The sequence below is a fragment of the Talpa occidentalis genome, unplaced genomic scaffold (genome assembly GCF_014898055.3).
Source record: "Talpa occidentalis isolate TD23 unplaced genomic scaffold, MPIMG_talOcc4v2.1 talOcc4.14, whole genome shotgun sequence".
In the NCBI taxonomy this organism is placed as follows: domain Eukaryota; kingdom Metazoa; phylum Chordata; class Mammalia; order Eulipotyphla; family Talpidae; genus Talpa; species Talpa occidentalis.
This window is the reverse complement of record NW_023601433.1, coordinates 60,342,168-60,356,936: the sequence shown is the minus strand read 5'-3', so window position 1 is coordinate 60,356,936 and position 14,769 is coordinate 60,342,168. Positions and strand designations below refer to the sequence as shown.

Genomic DNA, 14,769 nt, shown 5'->3' with positions numbered 1-14,769 from the left:
TGTATAAGCTTTTGCAGATCACTTGGTCTATGTTGTGTGAAACTTAGGGTCTAATCTAACTCAAAAATTTAACCTTTGACATAATAGGTACTTTTATGCTGAAGAATCATTTTATGATCTGGGAATTCTTAAAATATGATACTCTTATTAAAATCATAAAAAAGAAATTAGCGATCGTTATTTATGAGAACCATATCAGTGGTAAATATATCTCTATAATCTTGAACACAGGAAAGATGAAACTGTCTAAATGACATGAGCGACAGTTTGCAAGTGAAGCATAGTTTTGCTGACCTCCATATCAGTTAAAGTTCAACTAGAAAAACCGAGAGAGATAAACTGAGAGATATAAACTAAGAGATTTATTTTAAAGAATTGACTTAGACACTGTGGGAGCTGACTGGGCAAGTATGAGATACTTTATGTAGGCCGTCAAGAGAGGGCAGGCTGGAACTCCAGGGCATGAGTGAAGTTGTTTCCATGGGAGATATTTCTTCTTAAAGGAAACTGAGATTCTGTTTTATCAGCCTTTTAACTGAATCAGACCTATCCTGAATATCTGGCATCATCTCCCCTTCTTAGAATCAACTAATGATGGTTTTTAATCTCATCTGAAAAATACTTTCTTTACAGCAACAGCTAGATTAACTTTTGAATAACTGGGGTTGGTAACCTAGCCAAGTTGAGGCATAATGCCAGCCGTCACAGTTCATCTTATTGACTTAATTTCCAGATGAAGACAGTAACAGTCATACTTCCATCTAACATGATACAGCTGTTTTGCTTATGACTAAAAATATGTTAACCCTTTCCCCACAAGAAGATGCAGAGTCCCTGGGGTGCTGTTCACTCTTCTTCTTTGATAGTCTGTAACCTAAATACTGTGCTATAAAGTTGACTATTATATAATTAATATATCTGACTAATATTTTATGTTAGATGATAAGAGAAAAGAGAAGGAAGATATATGCACACACACACATATAGACATGTATAAATATTTATATATAAATATATATCTATGATGTTATATGTATAAACATTTATTCTAAAATAAGGAAGAAAAGTATTAATTACAGTCATCATTTCTGCCACTGGACATGTGGTCATAGCTGTTTTATAACTTTCTTTTACTACCCATTCCATATTCCCTGTGCCCTCAGCATATACCCCAGCTGCTTGTAGTTCTTTACCTGGTAGAGTGACCTAAACCTTTGTTGCTGAAGGCTCTGTACATTAGTGCATGGTTGTAGTTTTCCACTAACTTTAATCACAAGGTTTGGGATTTAGAGACTCCCTGAGCGTTCTCTTGTATTGTAGACATACTCTTCCTTATGTCCATTATGCAGTAGAAACTCAGTTTACTCTTTATAATGAGGATCAGTCTTTCTAGCCAAAATGGTCACTTCCTTCTTGGCTTGTTTATTCAGAAGCAAAAGGAGCCCAAAGTGTGTGGATGGCAGACTCAACTTGCAGTTCAGTGGAATTGCTGTTGTGTTACTTAGTGGAAACATTCCTGCCATTGGAACTAAAACCTCTAAACCAGCAGGCCCTAAGGTTGACTGGACAGGAAGCAAACACTTATCTAGAGGACCACTAGGGGTAATGATGGGTGGAACCATCTCATATCTACACTTTGACTCTTGGACTCCTGCATCCTATCTGTGGGAGAGACCATACATTATAGTGTGATTTAGAGAATGTATGGCCTCCTGGAAGACATTGCTCCAACCCTGCAGGGTATTCCACCTAGCCAGGAATAGACTTTCCAAAAGACTATTCCAGAGTTCTATCAAAATAATTGTTCCTGTAGGGATGATTTTAGAATGAGACTATAGTTCATTGAAAGACAGTGACAAATTAAAGATATTGTTATGCCCTTTTGTGTTTTTTGTATAAATTTTCTATCAGAATGAATGTTACCTAGCCTCAAATTTAAACTATATATTGTTTAAACTGACCTTGGGATCATTTCTTTATTATAAATAGTCAGTATATCTGCATTATCTGTTTGCTTTTAATTTGTTTTTTTAAGTTTATAATTAAAAAAAAGTGCAATAACTAAATGTAAATTTTCTTTTCTGTAGGCAACAATCCCTATTCCATGTTCTTGCTGCGTATTCTATTTATAATACGGTAAGTTTTGATTGTGCCTGCCCACAGTTCTTAGTGTTGTATTCTGAGGACCTGGGGGAACAGTTTTGGTACTCCCTACTAACAAGGCTCTTTTGGGCTGAGTTTCTCCATCTTAGGACTAGATGATCTCTTTCAGCTCTGGATTTTTACAGGGCTTCTATGGCAACTATGGGGTCTTAGAGCAGAGCTGATTTGGAAGTGAAAAAAACTGCAGTATACTCATGAATCTCACCTTTTCCCTTTTTCTCCAGATTACATTTTGATATGTTTTATCTTGTTTGTTTTGTTTTTATTTTAATCAAACAGGATTAGGTCAGGATGTTGATGGGTAAATTTTTACTTGACTCTTGATAACTCTCCATTGTCCCTGGGAGGTTGTGTTATAGTGTCAAATTTTACCCATTTGGTGAGGTCCAAATAGGAAAATATGTGTACCTACCTGCCCATAAGTAGGCAAAAATTAAACTTTCTAGTAACAGAACATGTTGTTCTTAAGGCATTTATCACTCTGGGAAGGAGGTCTTAATTTGGGCAAAGAGTATTTAATGTTCAACCTCATTTAGATGTTGTATTAGTGCTTGTTGACTTGGTTTCAAGGAGGACAAGGTTTGAACCTTGTTGGGGTGTGTAATTTCTATTATGATTATAATCTTTAAATTACAACAATTTCACTCAAACTAGTACAAGTAAAAAAAGAGTTTATTAAAGGGACCTCTCATAGAAATGAAGTTATAGTTGATCCTCATGGGAATTGGAGCTGGCAAGTGAGAAACTTCCAGAAAGGAGGAGAGCTGCACCTTCCTTCTCTTGCACTCTGGGATAACTCTAATCATGTCTAAAAACTGTTTATTCTACTGTTTCTCTCCCTGAATTGCTTTCTTTGACTACTTACCAGTTTCTTCTTGGCCAAAATTGCATCCATAGATTCTGTGTGACCACTCTGTTCAAGTACATACCACCATCTGGTTATGGACTCTGTGGCTTTATTCATATTTCCTAAAGAGAGTAACTTATTACTCAGTACAGCCAATTAATTGTTCCCCTGTGGACAAGTGTCCTCTTCTGCTGCATCAACTTTGATGAGCATGGCACAAACATGACTCTTAATCCACACTACAAGCAGGGAAGATGGGCAGAGTGTGCATTTCTCAGAGAAGGTGGAGAAGCTATATGGTTATCCCCAAAGTCTCTACATAAAGGTCCAAAAATCTAGAGAAGACCAGATGGCATGTTGGGAAATGGAGAAGGAGAGAAATTTGTCAACAGATGAGCAAAGAATATTTAACTAAGAATCATACATATAAAAGAAACAAAAAGCTGTTGTGCCCCTTACTGAAAGTATGATAGTACCGAATAGGGGCAATAGAAATATGTGTAGGTTTAGGCTTTTCCAAACCTCAACATTTGTTCTTCAACACAATTCTATTTTGTTATAAGATGTGACTCAATGCTGTAAAGAGTATATTTTTCTGTAAAATTATCCACTAAATGTGTTCAGGGTTGTTGTTGTTGTTTTTTTTAATATTTTATAGATCAGTTTTTATCTGAATAGATAGATCATTGGATTTAAAAGCATCAATTTATTTGTTCTCATTTACTCTTCAGGAGGTTGGATACTGTCAAGGAATGAGCCAGATCACAGCTTTACTCCTTATGTATATGAATGAAGAAGATGCCTTCTGGGCCCTGGTCAAACTGTTCTCAGGCCCCAAACACTCCATGCATGGTAAGAAAGCCCCAGAGTTTATCATACAAGGCAGGGAGAATAAGGTAAATGAAAACAAAATACAAAAACTTCATGTACAGGGACTTGTTCAGTTAATTCGTCTTTGTTGTAATTTCACATTTCCTTTTTCTTTATTGAGCTTTTCTGTTCACATTTATATTCCTTTGTGTTTACCCTAAACTATATTGTTACCATTTAAGAATTCTTTCCTTAACTTGCCCCCAGGCAGCAGAAACTAATTTAAGTTTGGAGGAATTTAAGAAAAACTGTATTATTGGGAGAAATAAAAGATGTCTTTTGATTAAAACTATTGACAGTCCTGCAGTTGTCATCTCAGTGAAAAATATCTGTTATTGACTAGATATTCTGATGTATAACTGTCAACAATTTATTGAGAAATGACACTTAAGTATTTAAAGGAAAGGTACATAATAATTAAGTAATTTTATATTTCAAGTGTGTTTTAGTTCTTCCAGCTGTAAAATTGGTTGCATTTTACATGAATGGCTAATAATAGGTTCTGGGCACTTTACTGTTTGATTTCAAAACTTGGCATAATTTTGGGTTTCAAATTGGGAAATTTTTTTTTATGATCTTTTACTTATATTTGCCAAGTATATGCAATAAGCTTTGTTTTAGAGAGTTTGGATTACAACCTGTCTTGGCTAAGTTAAATAAAACTGATTTTTGTTTCTAAGTACGAATTTACTTTCTCAGTGCTATCCATGTGGTGTCAAATTAAAAACATTTTAATAATAATCCCTCTAGAATGGATTGTTAAGTTCTCTTGTGAATATTTAAGCTTTATATGCTAGGAAACCTGTCACATGTTTAAAGTTATATTTTATACAGTTATATAAAGTTATATCTACAACAGTATTTTACTATCCTAATATTTGCATTTATACTGTAGTATAGAACATTGTGGGTAAGCTTATACTTTGAGATACTTCTTTCTGGGTCTGCCCATGAAATTTTATAGCTAAATTAGGTTATCTCAATTCTTTGCATTTTCTATATAAAAGTGGTATCATTTATATATATGTAGAATCAAAGTGGGGCCTGAAGAAAAAAAGAAAATATCAAGTCTCTAGGATATCACTGAAAAGTGAGGAGGGCCTCCCTGATGGCGCAGGTGATTGAATGCAGTGTTGTAAAGCTTTCTGCAGCCTCTGCAGCATGAGTTTGATCCCTGGCCAGGGAGCCACCCACATGGGGCAGCAGACCTCTCCTGTCTCGCCTGCTGCTCTCCTCAGCAGTGTATTTCCATTGTCTGCCTGTTCTGTTCCCTGCTCTCTCTCTGGCATATCCTCTCACTCTCCCACGCCTCTGGTCTGTACCCTAGCTCTTGTATAAAAATAAATAAATCTTTTTTTTAAAAAAAAAAGTGAGGAGCTGTTCAGTATCTTAGGATCCTTGAACTAGTGTCATTATTGAGATCCATTGCCTTTTTCAAAATGCCCACTCTTTCCTGAAATTTTTCCAATTCCTATTCTTGTCAAATTGACTGTGAAAGCTACACAGATAGAGAGATAAAGATTTTTTTTTTAATAAAATAATTTCACTGAAAAATGTAATTAAGAGAGGATCTTTTTCTGGAAATTTTTACACACCTTAGAAAACTGAGAATTACTTAAGAAATAGTCCTTTCCAAAGATTGTAATATGATGTTTTTCAGAGGTATCTTCATTAGGTCTTGGAGGAACATAGCTTTACTTTATGAAGATAAATGTTCTGTGGGGAAAAATTGGACTCTAGGATCAAATAAGTCTGGCAGCTGAGTTAAACAAAGAGTCCTAGGGTTCTTTAATCTACAAAATAATCTAAAAGCATTGAGAAGCTCATGCATCAGGAATACTCAGGAAGTGTATGTATAACAAAGAGCGTTTCCCTGGGATTATTTTATGTATACCAAATTATTTTCATTGAGGTAATTATGTTACAATACTGTATGTTTTAGGAGTTTACGTTCATACCTCTTCAAATATATATTACCACATCACACCCACTACCAAAACACCAGTATTTCACCACCAACGTAGAACATCTCTGTATACCTTTCAAAGTTACATAGACCTCAGGGTGGAAAATACTATTGTGGAGAAATCATAAACCCATGTTCTTTTTCATGGATTGTGTATAATATCTGAAAAGAAACTCCATATAAAATGAGATGTAAAGTTCCATGAGTTAAGTATACAGATTTACTAATAGTTTGCTACTTATAATTGGTTATTTCTTAGAAATCTTATATATTGTGTAATCAGTTGGGATAAAATACAATTTTTGATGCAACATTGATCATACAGTACCTATAGGTTTGAGCAGATACTAAATTAACTTGTGGGAATGTTTGAAAAGTGATCAAAATGTTGAAAGCATGATACTAATGAAATTGTTAGAGGAAGCCTGAAAAAGTATGAAAATGTTTGTTATGTAATTTATTAACAGTAAGACAAAATAAATATCAAGATTAGAATAGCCTATAAAAAATAGTGTACTAAGATGTGGCCCAGTACTTTAAATGGCTTCAGTTTTCTTTTTTTCTTAGCTTCTTAGTTACCTTTTTAATCAGAAATATATCATAAAAAATCTTTAGCAGATGAATACTAGGTTACAGTACAAGTTTCATTACCTAAAGCTTATTCACAATTATTTCCTTGAATATTGATTATTTTGTTGCTGCTGTTAGTTAAAAATGAAAGATGTTACATGTTAAAATAGGTGTTTTTGTTGGTATTACATGACGTATTGTTTTTATGTTTGTATTCTAGGCTTTTTTGTTCATGGTTTTCCTAAACTCTTGAGGTTTCAAGAACATCATGAAAAAATACTGAATAAATTTATGTCCAAGCTTAAGCAACACTTGGTAGGTAGATGTGACAATGACTTATACCCACCTATAATGAGAATAAAGCTACAAGAACTAAGTGCAGCCTTGGGCCCAATCTTTTTATTGATTTTAATGTTGTTCATTCATTTATTATGCAGTTATAATTTCCGTTTGTTTGAGAAACATTAGATTTGTGAAATTTAGAATTGATGAACTATCACAGCCCTAAATCAAACTTCTTTGAAGTTTGATATCTATATCTATGTATACATACATACATGCAAACAATATAATTTTAAAGGTTTATGATTTCTCAGTAATTTTGCAGGATCTTTTATTGCATGAAAAATATTTTAAGGGTCATATGAACTATTTGTATGCTCTATGGTAAAACAGTGATTTAGTAAAGCAAAGATACTTCACTGCAAAATATTTAAAGAGAATCAAAATGTTGTATTATAATCCTTTCATAACAAGGATTTATTCTTAGATGATCAGTAAAATTGAGGGAAAAGGGAATATGAAGAGAATAGAAATATGAAAAAGATTTGTTGCAAAATGATTTTATGTTTAGCTTTGACAGCTACCTCCAATAGCAATACTAACTTTTAGTATTGTCTTGTCATGTTTTGTTTGCTACAATCCAGAAATTGTGAAGTCTTTGTTTTTTCAGGATTCTCAAGAAATCTACACAAGTTTTTACACAATGAAATGGTTTTTTCAGTGTTTTCTTGATCGTGTGAGTATTTATTTATTAAAGCCCAATCATAAAATTATAAATACCAGATGAAGGCAAACTGTTTATCTTATTTCTGGTCTGTTTTTGGTTATAGACTCCCTTTACACTAAACCTCAGAATATGGGATATCTACATCTTTGAAGGAGAGAGAGTTCTCACTGCGATGTCTTACACAATCTTAAAATTACACAAAAGTAAGAAAACATTTATAAAGATTTAAGAAAAATCTAACTTTGTTGTAATTCTAATTTCTTATTTCTTGCCCAACTTCAACTTCATTTCTTTTAGTAGTCAGTTAAGAAAATTCTTGAAAATTAGTGAAGAAGTAATCTTCAGGTGGTCATTTACTTTCATTGGTTCTTGTGACTAAACTTAGTATTGCAACTATCTTTGATTTTCTTTATATCCATTTCATTTTCATGCTTAAGCAGTAAAGTGCAATGTGTTGCTTTCACTAATAATATCCTTATTAAGTATTTGTTTCCACTGAGACCCCTATTCCTTTTCATCAATCTGAATCTCAGGTTTGTAATAGGAAGAGAGAGACCAAAGAAAACAGGCATCTTGTAAAAAGGACTGGAGAAGACATTTTCCATTACTGTTTCCTTCATCCAGGAAAAAACCAGCCAGCTCCAAGCTGTAGACCAGGGATGCATAACCTCCACCTCCATCTCTGTGACTGATTGCTTTGTGGCCTCTGGGGCAAATACAGTCCATGTATATAGTTGCCAAAATGCAACTCAAGGCTTTAAAAAGTCTTCAATTGTAATATTTCAAGGGTTTTATAAATTTGATCTGCTATATCTTATTTTAAAAATCAAGAAATAGTTTTCTTTCTTCAAGATGAGGAGCCTAATTCATCAGTTTCAATTTAGCCTTAAAAGTTATGTGACTCCTGGGCCTCCTCGGTGGCACAGCAATTGAGCGCCGGGCTGCGAGGCTGCCTGCAGCCTCTGCAGCACCGGTTCAATCCCTGGCCAGCCAGCGAGGGTCCCACATGGCACGTAGACCTCTCCTGCTGCGCCCGCTGCTCCCTTCAGCAGTGTATTTCATCAGCCTGCCTGTTCTGCTCCCTGCTTTGGCTCTGGTGAATCCTCACCCTCCCGCGCTTCTGACTGTACCCATTGCTTGTATAAATAAATAAATAAATCTTAAAAAAAAATTATGTGACTCCTTATAGCTGCGCAGAGTACAAAATCATCAAAAGCTTTAGAACTTCATAAAGCACTTGTAATCCAGGCCTTACGACATAGTTTCTCATTCATGGTATTTTCACGTTATTCTTTTTTTTTTTTTTTTTGTAGTTTAAACTTTTATTTTTTTTTTTTTTAAATAATAAATTTTATTTTTATATTCCCCCATACAATTGCAAACCCCCCATTCTGACCCCAATCCCTCCCCTCCTGCCCCCCACCCCCCAAAAAGTGTCTCTGGTTCATAGTTTTTTGTTGATTTTGATTTTCACTTTCTTATAATTATTCATTTTCCTGGTCCTTTATTTAAGTTTTCTAGATTCCTGCTATGAGTGAGACCATCCGGTATTTTTCTTTTTCTTTTTGGCTTATTTCGCTGAGCATGATCCCTTCCAGCGCCATCCATGTTGTTGCAAATTGCATGTGTTTATCTTTTTTGAATGCTGAGTAATATTCCATGGTATATATGTACCACATCTTCTTGATGCAGTCATCTATTTTTGGGCATTTGGGCTGTTTCCAAAGCTTACCTATTGTAAATAGTGCTGCTATAAACATAGGGGTGCAGGTTTTCTTTGGAATTGATGTTTCTGTGTCCTTTGTGTAAATACCTAGGAGTGGAATTGCTGGATCATATGGAAGCTCTATGTTTAGTAGGTTCAGAAATCTCCACACAGCTCTCCATAGTGGTTGGACCAGTTTGCACTCCCACCAGCAGTGTAGAAGAGTTCCTTTTTCTCCACAACTTCGCCAACATTTGCTGTTGCTAGTTTTTTTAATATGTGCCATTCTCACTGGTGTAAGATGGTATCTCATGGTAGTTTTGATTTGCATTTCCCTGATTACAAATGATGTTGAACATTTTTTCATATGTCTGTTGGCCATTTGCATTTCCTCTTCAGAGAAGTTTCTTTTTAGCTCTTCTGCCCATTTTTTGACTGGATTATTTTCTTTGTTGTTGCTGAGTCTCATCAGCTCTTTGCAGATTTTTGTGATCAGTCCTTTATCATTAGTGTTGTGTGCAAAAATGTTCTCCCAGTTGGTGGGGTTTCTCTTTGTTTTTGTTATTGTCTCTTTTGCTGTGCAGAAGCTCTTTAATTTGATGTAGTCCCAGCTGTTTATCTTTGCCTTCACTATCACTGCTTTGGGTGATGTGTCTGTAAAGATGTCTTTGATATGCAAATCACGTAGTGTTTCGCCTATATTTCCTTCTATGTATTTTATGGTTTCAGGTCTTATGCCTAGTTCTTTACTCCATTTTGAGTTGATTTTTGTGTATGGTGTGAGGTAGTGGTCAAGCTTCATTCTTTTGCATGTAGCGACCCAGTTTTCCCAGCACCATTTATTGAACAAACTTTCTTTGCTCCAATGCATAGTCTTTGCTCCTTTGTCAAAGATTAGTTGACCATAAATCTGTGGGTTTATTTCTGGATTTTCTATTCGATTCCATTGGTCTGTATGTCTGTTTTTGTTCCAATACCATGCAGTTTTGATGATTATGGCTTTGTAGTATAGTTTGAAGTCTGGGAGTGTGATGCCTCCATTCCCTTCTTTTTTTTTCAGGAGAGCTTTGGCTATTCGGGGTTTTTTGTGATTCCATATGAATTTCATCAATAATTGTTCTATTTCTTTGAAGAATGAAATTGAAATTTTGATTGGAATAGCATTGAATCTGTATATTGCTTTTGAAGGATGGCCATTTTAATAATGTTTATTCTTCCAATCCATGAGCAGGGGATATCTCTCCATTTCTTTGTGTCTTCTTCTATTTCTTTTAACAGTGTTTTATAGTTTTCTTTGTATAGGTCCTTTACCTCTTTTGTTAGTTTTATTCCCAAATATTTGATTTTTTTTGTTTCAATAAAAAAAGGGATGGTTTTTTTGATTTCTTCTTCTTCAGATTTATTGTTTGTGTATAGGAAAGCTACTGACTTTTGCGTGTTGATTTTGTATCCTGCCACTTTACTGAACTGATTGATCAGTTGAATTAGTTTTTCTGTGGACTTTTTTGGGGTTCTCTATGTATATTATCATATCATCTGCAAATAGTGATAGTTTGACTTCTTCTTTTCCTATTTGGATTCCTTGGATGTCTTTCTCTTGTCTTATTGCTCTGGCTAGGACTTCCAGTATTATATTGAAAAGCAGTGGTGAGAGTGGACATCCTTGTCTTGTTCCAGATCTTAATGGAATTGCTTTCAGCTTTTCACCATTGAGAATGATACTGGCTGTTGGCTTGTCATAGATGGCCTTTATTTATTTTTTTTTATTAGATAATAAATTTTATTGTTATATTCCCCATACAATTGCAGCGCCCCCATTCTACCCCAATCCCTCCCCTCCCGCCCCTGCCCCCCTAAAAGTGTCTCTGGTTCATAGTTTTTTGTTGATTTTGATTTTCACTTTCTTATAGTTATTCATTTTCCTGGTCCCTTATTTAAGTTTTCTAGATTCCTGCTATGAGTGAGACCATCCGGTATTTTTCTTTTTCTTTTTGGCTTATTTCGCTGAGCATGATCCCTTCCAGCGCCATCCATGTTGTTGCAAATTGCATGTGTTTATCTTTTTTGAATGCTGAGTAATATTCCATGGTATATATGTACCACATCTTCTTGATCCAGTCATCTATTTTTGGGCATTTGGGTTGTTTCCAAAGCTTAGCTATTGTAAACAGTGCTGCTATAAACATAGGGGTGCAGGTGTTCTTTGGAATTGATGTTTCTGTGTCCTTTGTGTAAATACCTAGGAGTGGAATTGCTGGATCATATGGAAGCTCTATGTTTAGTAGGTCCAGAAATCTCCACACAGCTTTCCACAGTGGTTGGACCAGTTTGCACTCCCACCAACAGTGTAGAAGAGTTCCTTTTTCTCCACACCCACGCCAACATTTGTTGTTGCTAGTTTTTTTAATATGTGCCATTCTCACTGGTGTAAGATGGTATCTCATGGTAGTTTTGATTTGCATTTCCCTGATGACAAGTGATGTTGAACATTTTTTCATATGCCTGTTGGCCATTTGCATTTCCTCTTCAGAGAAGTTTCTTTTTAGATCTTCTGCCCATTTTTTGACTGGATTATTTTCTTTGTTGTTGCTGAGTCTCATCAGCTCTTTGCAGATTTTTGTGATCAGTCCTTTATCATTAGTGTTGGGTGCAAAAATGTTCTCCCAGTTGGTGGGGTTTCTCTTTTTTGTTATTGTCTCTTTTGCTGTGCAGAAGCTCTTTAATTTGATGTAGTCCCAGCTGTTGATCTTCGCCTTCACTATCACTGCTTTGGGTGATGTGTCTGTAAAGATGTCTTTGATGTGCAAATCACGTAGTGTTTCGCCTATATTTCCTTCTATGTATTTTATGGTTTCAGGTCTTATGTCTAGTTCTTTAATCCATTTTGAGTTGATTTTTGTGTATGGTGTGAGGTAGTGGTCAAGCTTCATTCTTTTGCATGTAGCGACCCAGTTTTCCCAGCACCATTTATTGAACAAACTTTCTTTGCTCCAATGCATAGTCTTTGCTCCTTTGTCAAAGATTAGTTGACCATAAATCTGTGGGTTTATTTCTGGATTTTCTATTCCATTCCATTGGTCTGTATGTCTGTTCTTGTTCCAATACCATGCAGTTTTGATGATTATGGCTTTGTAGTATAGTTTGAAGTCTGGGAGTGTGATGCCTCCATTCCCTTCTTTTTTTTTCAGGAGAGCTTTGGCTATTCGGGGTTTTTTGTGATTCCATATGAATTTCATCAATAATTGTTCTATTTCTTTGAAGAATGACATTGAAATTTTGATTGGAATAGCATTGAATCTGTATATTGCTTTTGGAAGGATGGCCATTTTAATAATGTTTATTCTTCCAATCCATGAGCAGGGGATATCTCTCCATTTCTTTGTGTCTTCTTCTATTTCTTTTAACAGTGTTTTATAGTTTTCTTTGTATAGGTCCTTTACCTCTTTTGTTAGTTTTATTCCCAAATATTTGATTTTTTTTGTTTCAATAACGAAAGGGATGGGTTTTTTGATTTCTTCTTCTTCAGATTTATTGTTTGTGTATAGGAAGGCTACTGACTTTTGCGTGTTGATTTTGTATCCTGCCACTTTACTGAACTGATTGATGAGTTGCATTAGCTTTTCTGTGGAGTTTTTGGGGTTCTCTATGTATAATATCATATCGTCTGCAAATAGTGATAGTTTGACTTCTTCTTTTCCTATTTGGATTCCTTGGATGTCTTTCTCTTGTCTTATTGCTCTGGCTAGGACTTCCAGTATTATATTGAAAAGCAGTGGTGAGAGTGGACATCCTTGTCTTGTTCCAGATCTTAATGGAATTGCTTTCAGCTTTTCACCATTGAGAATGATACTGGCTGTTGGCTTGTCATAGATGGCCTTTATGATGTTGAGGTATGTTCCTTGTATCCCAAGAATTTCAAGGGCTTTTATCATGAATGGGTGTTGCACTTTGTCGAAAGCTTTCTCAGCATCTATTGATAGTATCATATGGTTTTTATATTTCTTTTTGTTGATGTGTTGGATAACGTTGATTGATTTTCGGATGTTAAACCATCCTTGTGTCCCTGGAATGAATCCTACTTGGTCGTGGTGAATTATCTTATGGATACATTGTTGGATTCTGATAGCTAAAATTTTATTGAGGATTTTTGCATCAGTGTTCATTAGGGAGATTGGCCTGTAGTTTTCCTTTTTTGTGTTGTCCTTGTTCGGTTTTGGTATTAGTGTAATGTTGGCTTCATAGAACGTGTTTGGTATTGTCCCTTCCTTCTCAATTTTTTGGAAGAGTTTGTGAAGGATAGGCACTAATTCATCTCTGAATCTTTGGTAGAATTCATTTGTAAATCCATCAGGTCCTGGGCTTTTGTTTTTGGGGAGGTTTTTGATTACCATTTCAATTTCTCTAATTGTAATTGGTCTGTTTAGGTGTTCTATTTCTTCTTTATCTAGCTTTGGGTGATTGTAGAGTTGTAGGAATTTGTCCATCTCCTCTAGATTGTTGAACTTGTTTCCATACAACTATTCATAGTAGTTAATGATTATTCTTTTGATTTCTGCTGTGTCCGTTGTGATTTCTCCTCTTTCATTTATGATCCTATTTATTTGTGCTTTCTCCCTTTTTTCCTTTAATTTTCACGTTATTCTTGAATGATTCATCTGTTCAGCTTCCCAATGAAATTATAAGCTAATTGGAGTGATGTTTTATAGTTTTTCTTCTTGCTGTGCCTTTATCTTTGTTCTAAGTGCATATTGGGTACTTTAATGGAAAATTATCTGATTATTTACTTGAAAAGCATGGACTTCAGGAGTACCATATTATCCAAACTTTAGATAGGAATGAAAACTTCCTTTAAAATCATGTTTGTATTGTTTTCAATGAGAGAAAAGGACCCAAAAGTGTAACTCATTTCCTTACACCCAGAGTCTGTGGTATAACCACACACTACCTCTCTCCTCTTCCTTTGATCCCCTGCTTTATTTCTTTTCTTTCTTTCTGAATTTCGAACTGACCAAGATATAGAAAGAATATTTATTTTTCATAGACATGGCCTTATTGGTTTAATATTTCCTCGAGAGTAAATAAAAGCGTATTTCCTCCATAACTCTCTTCCCCCTCTTAAATTATATTTTACCTATGAATTGATTAATTTTGACAAGTTAAAAATTTTCTTCACCCTTTGTAAACTAAGTATAACTGTTACTTTATATCCTAATATATCATTAAACTAAATAAGCTATAAGGAGAAATCTGTCTGTTGCTGTGTCTTTTTTCTCAGTTTAAGAAGGAGACAAAGCTCTAGGACTTACATGAATTTCCTTCACCACCATCTAAAATGTCTAAAACTGTCTCAGCACCTTTACCAGTAAGATATAACATAGCTTCTAAGATTTTTTCCTTTTTCCTTAACAATATTTAGTAATATTATTACTGGAAGTTTATCACACTGTGGTGTTAAATAGTAAAACAATTAGAAACAATCTGTTATTCAAAGACTAATTAAATGGTAGTACATGCACACACTAGACTCGTCTAGTATTAATGATGCTATAAAGTCATATTTACTGAACTGGGCGATATCAGTGATATACTTCATTGAGTAGGGAAAAAACAAGGAAAGTGTAAGTATAATTTTTTTGTTA

General features: G+C 34.8%; 1 protein-coding gene across 4 annotated transcripts in view; it reads left to right on the top strand.

Annotated features, from left to right (window-relative positions):
* Positions 1-14,769, top strand: part of USP6NL (USP6 N-terminal like) — a 229,592-nt gene that overhangs the window by 199,032 nt on the left and 15,791 nt on the right. For all 4 annotated transcript variants that reach the window (XM_054695087.1, XM_037510601.2, XM_037510600.2 and 1 more), the window contains 5 exons: positions 2,088-2,136; positions 3,742-3,862; positions 6,637-6,731; positions 7,369-7,434; positions 7,529-7,628. In XM_054695087.1, coding sequence (XP_054551062.1) covers positions 2,088-2,136; positions 3,742-3,862; positions 6,637-6,731; positions 7,369-7,434; positions 7,529-7,628 — 431 coding nt within the window. The remainder of the gene's footprint in view (positions 1-2,087; positions 2,137-3,741; positions 3,863-6,636; positions 6,732-7,368; positions 7,435-7,528; positions 7,629-14,769) is intronic.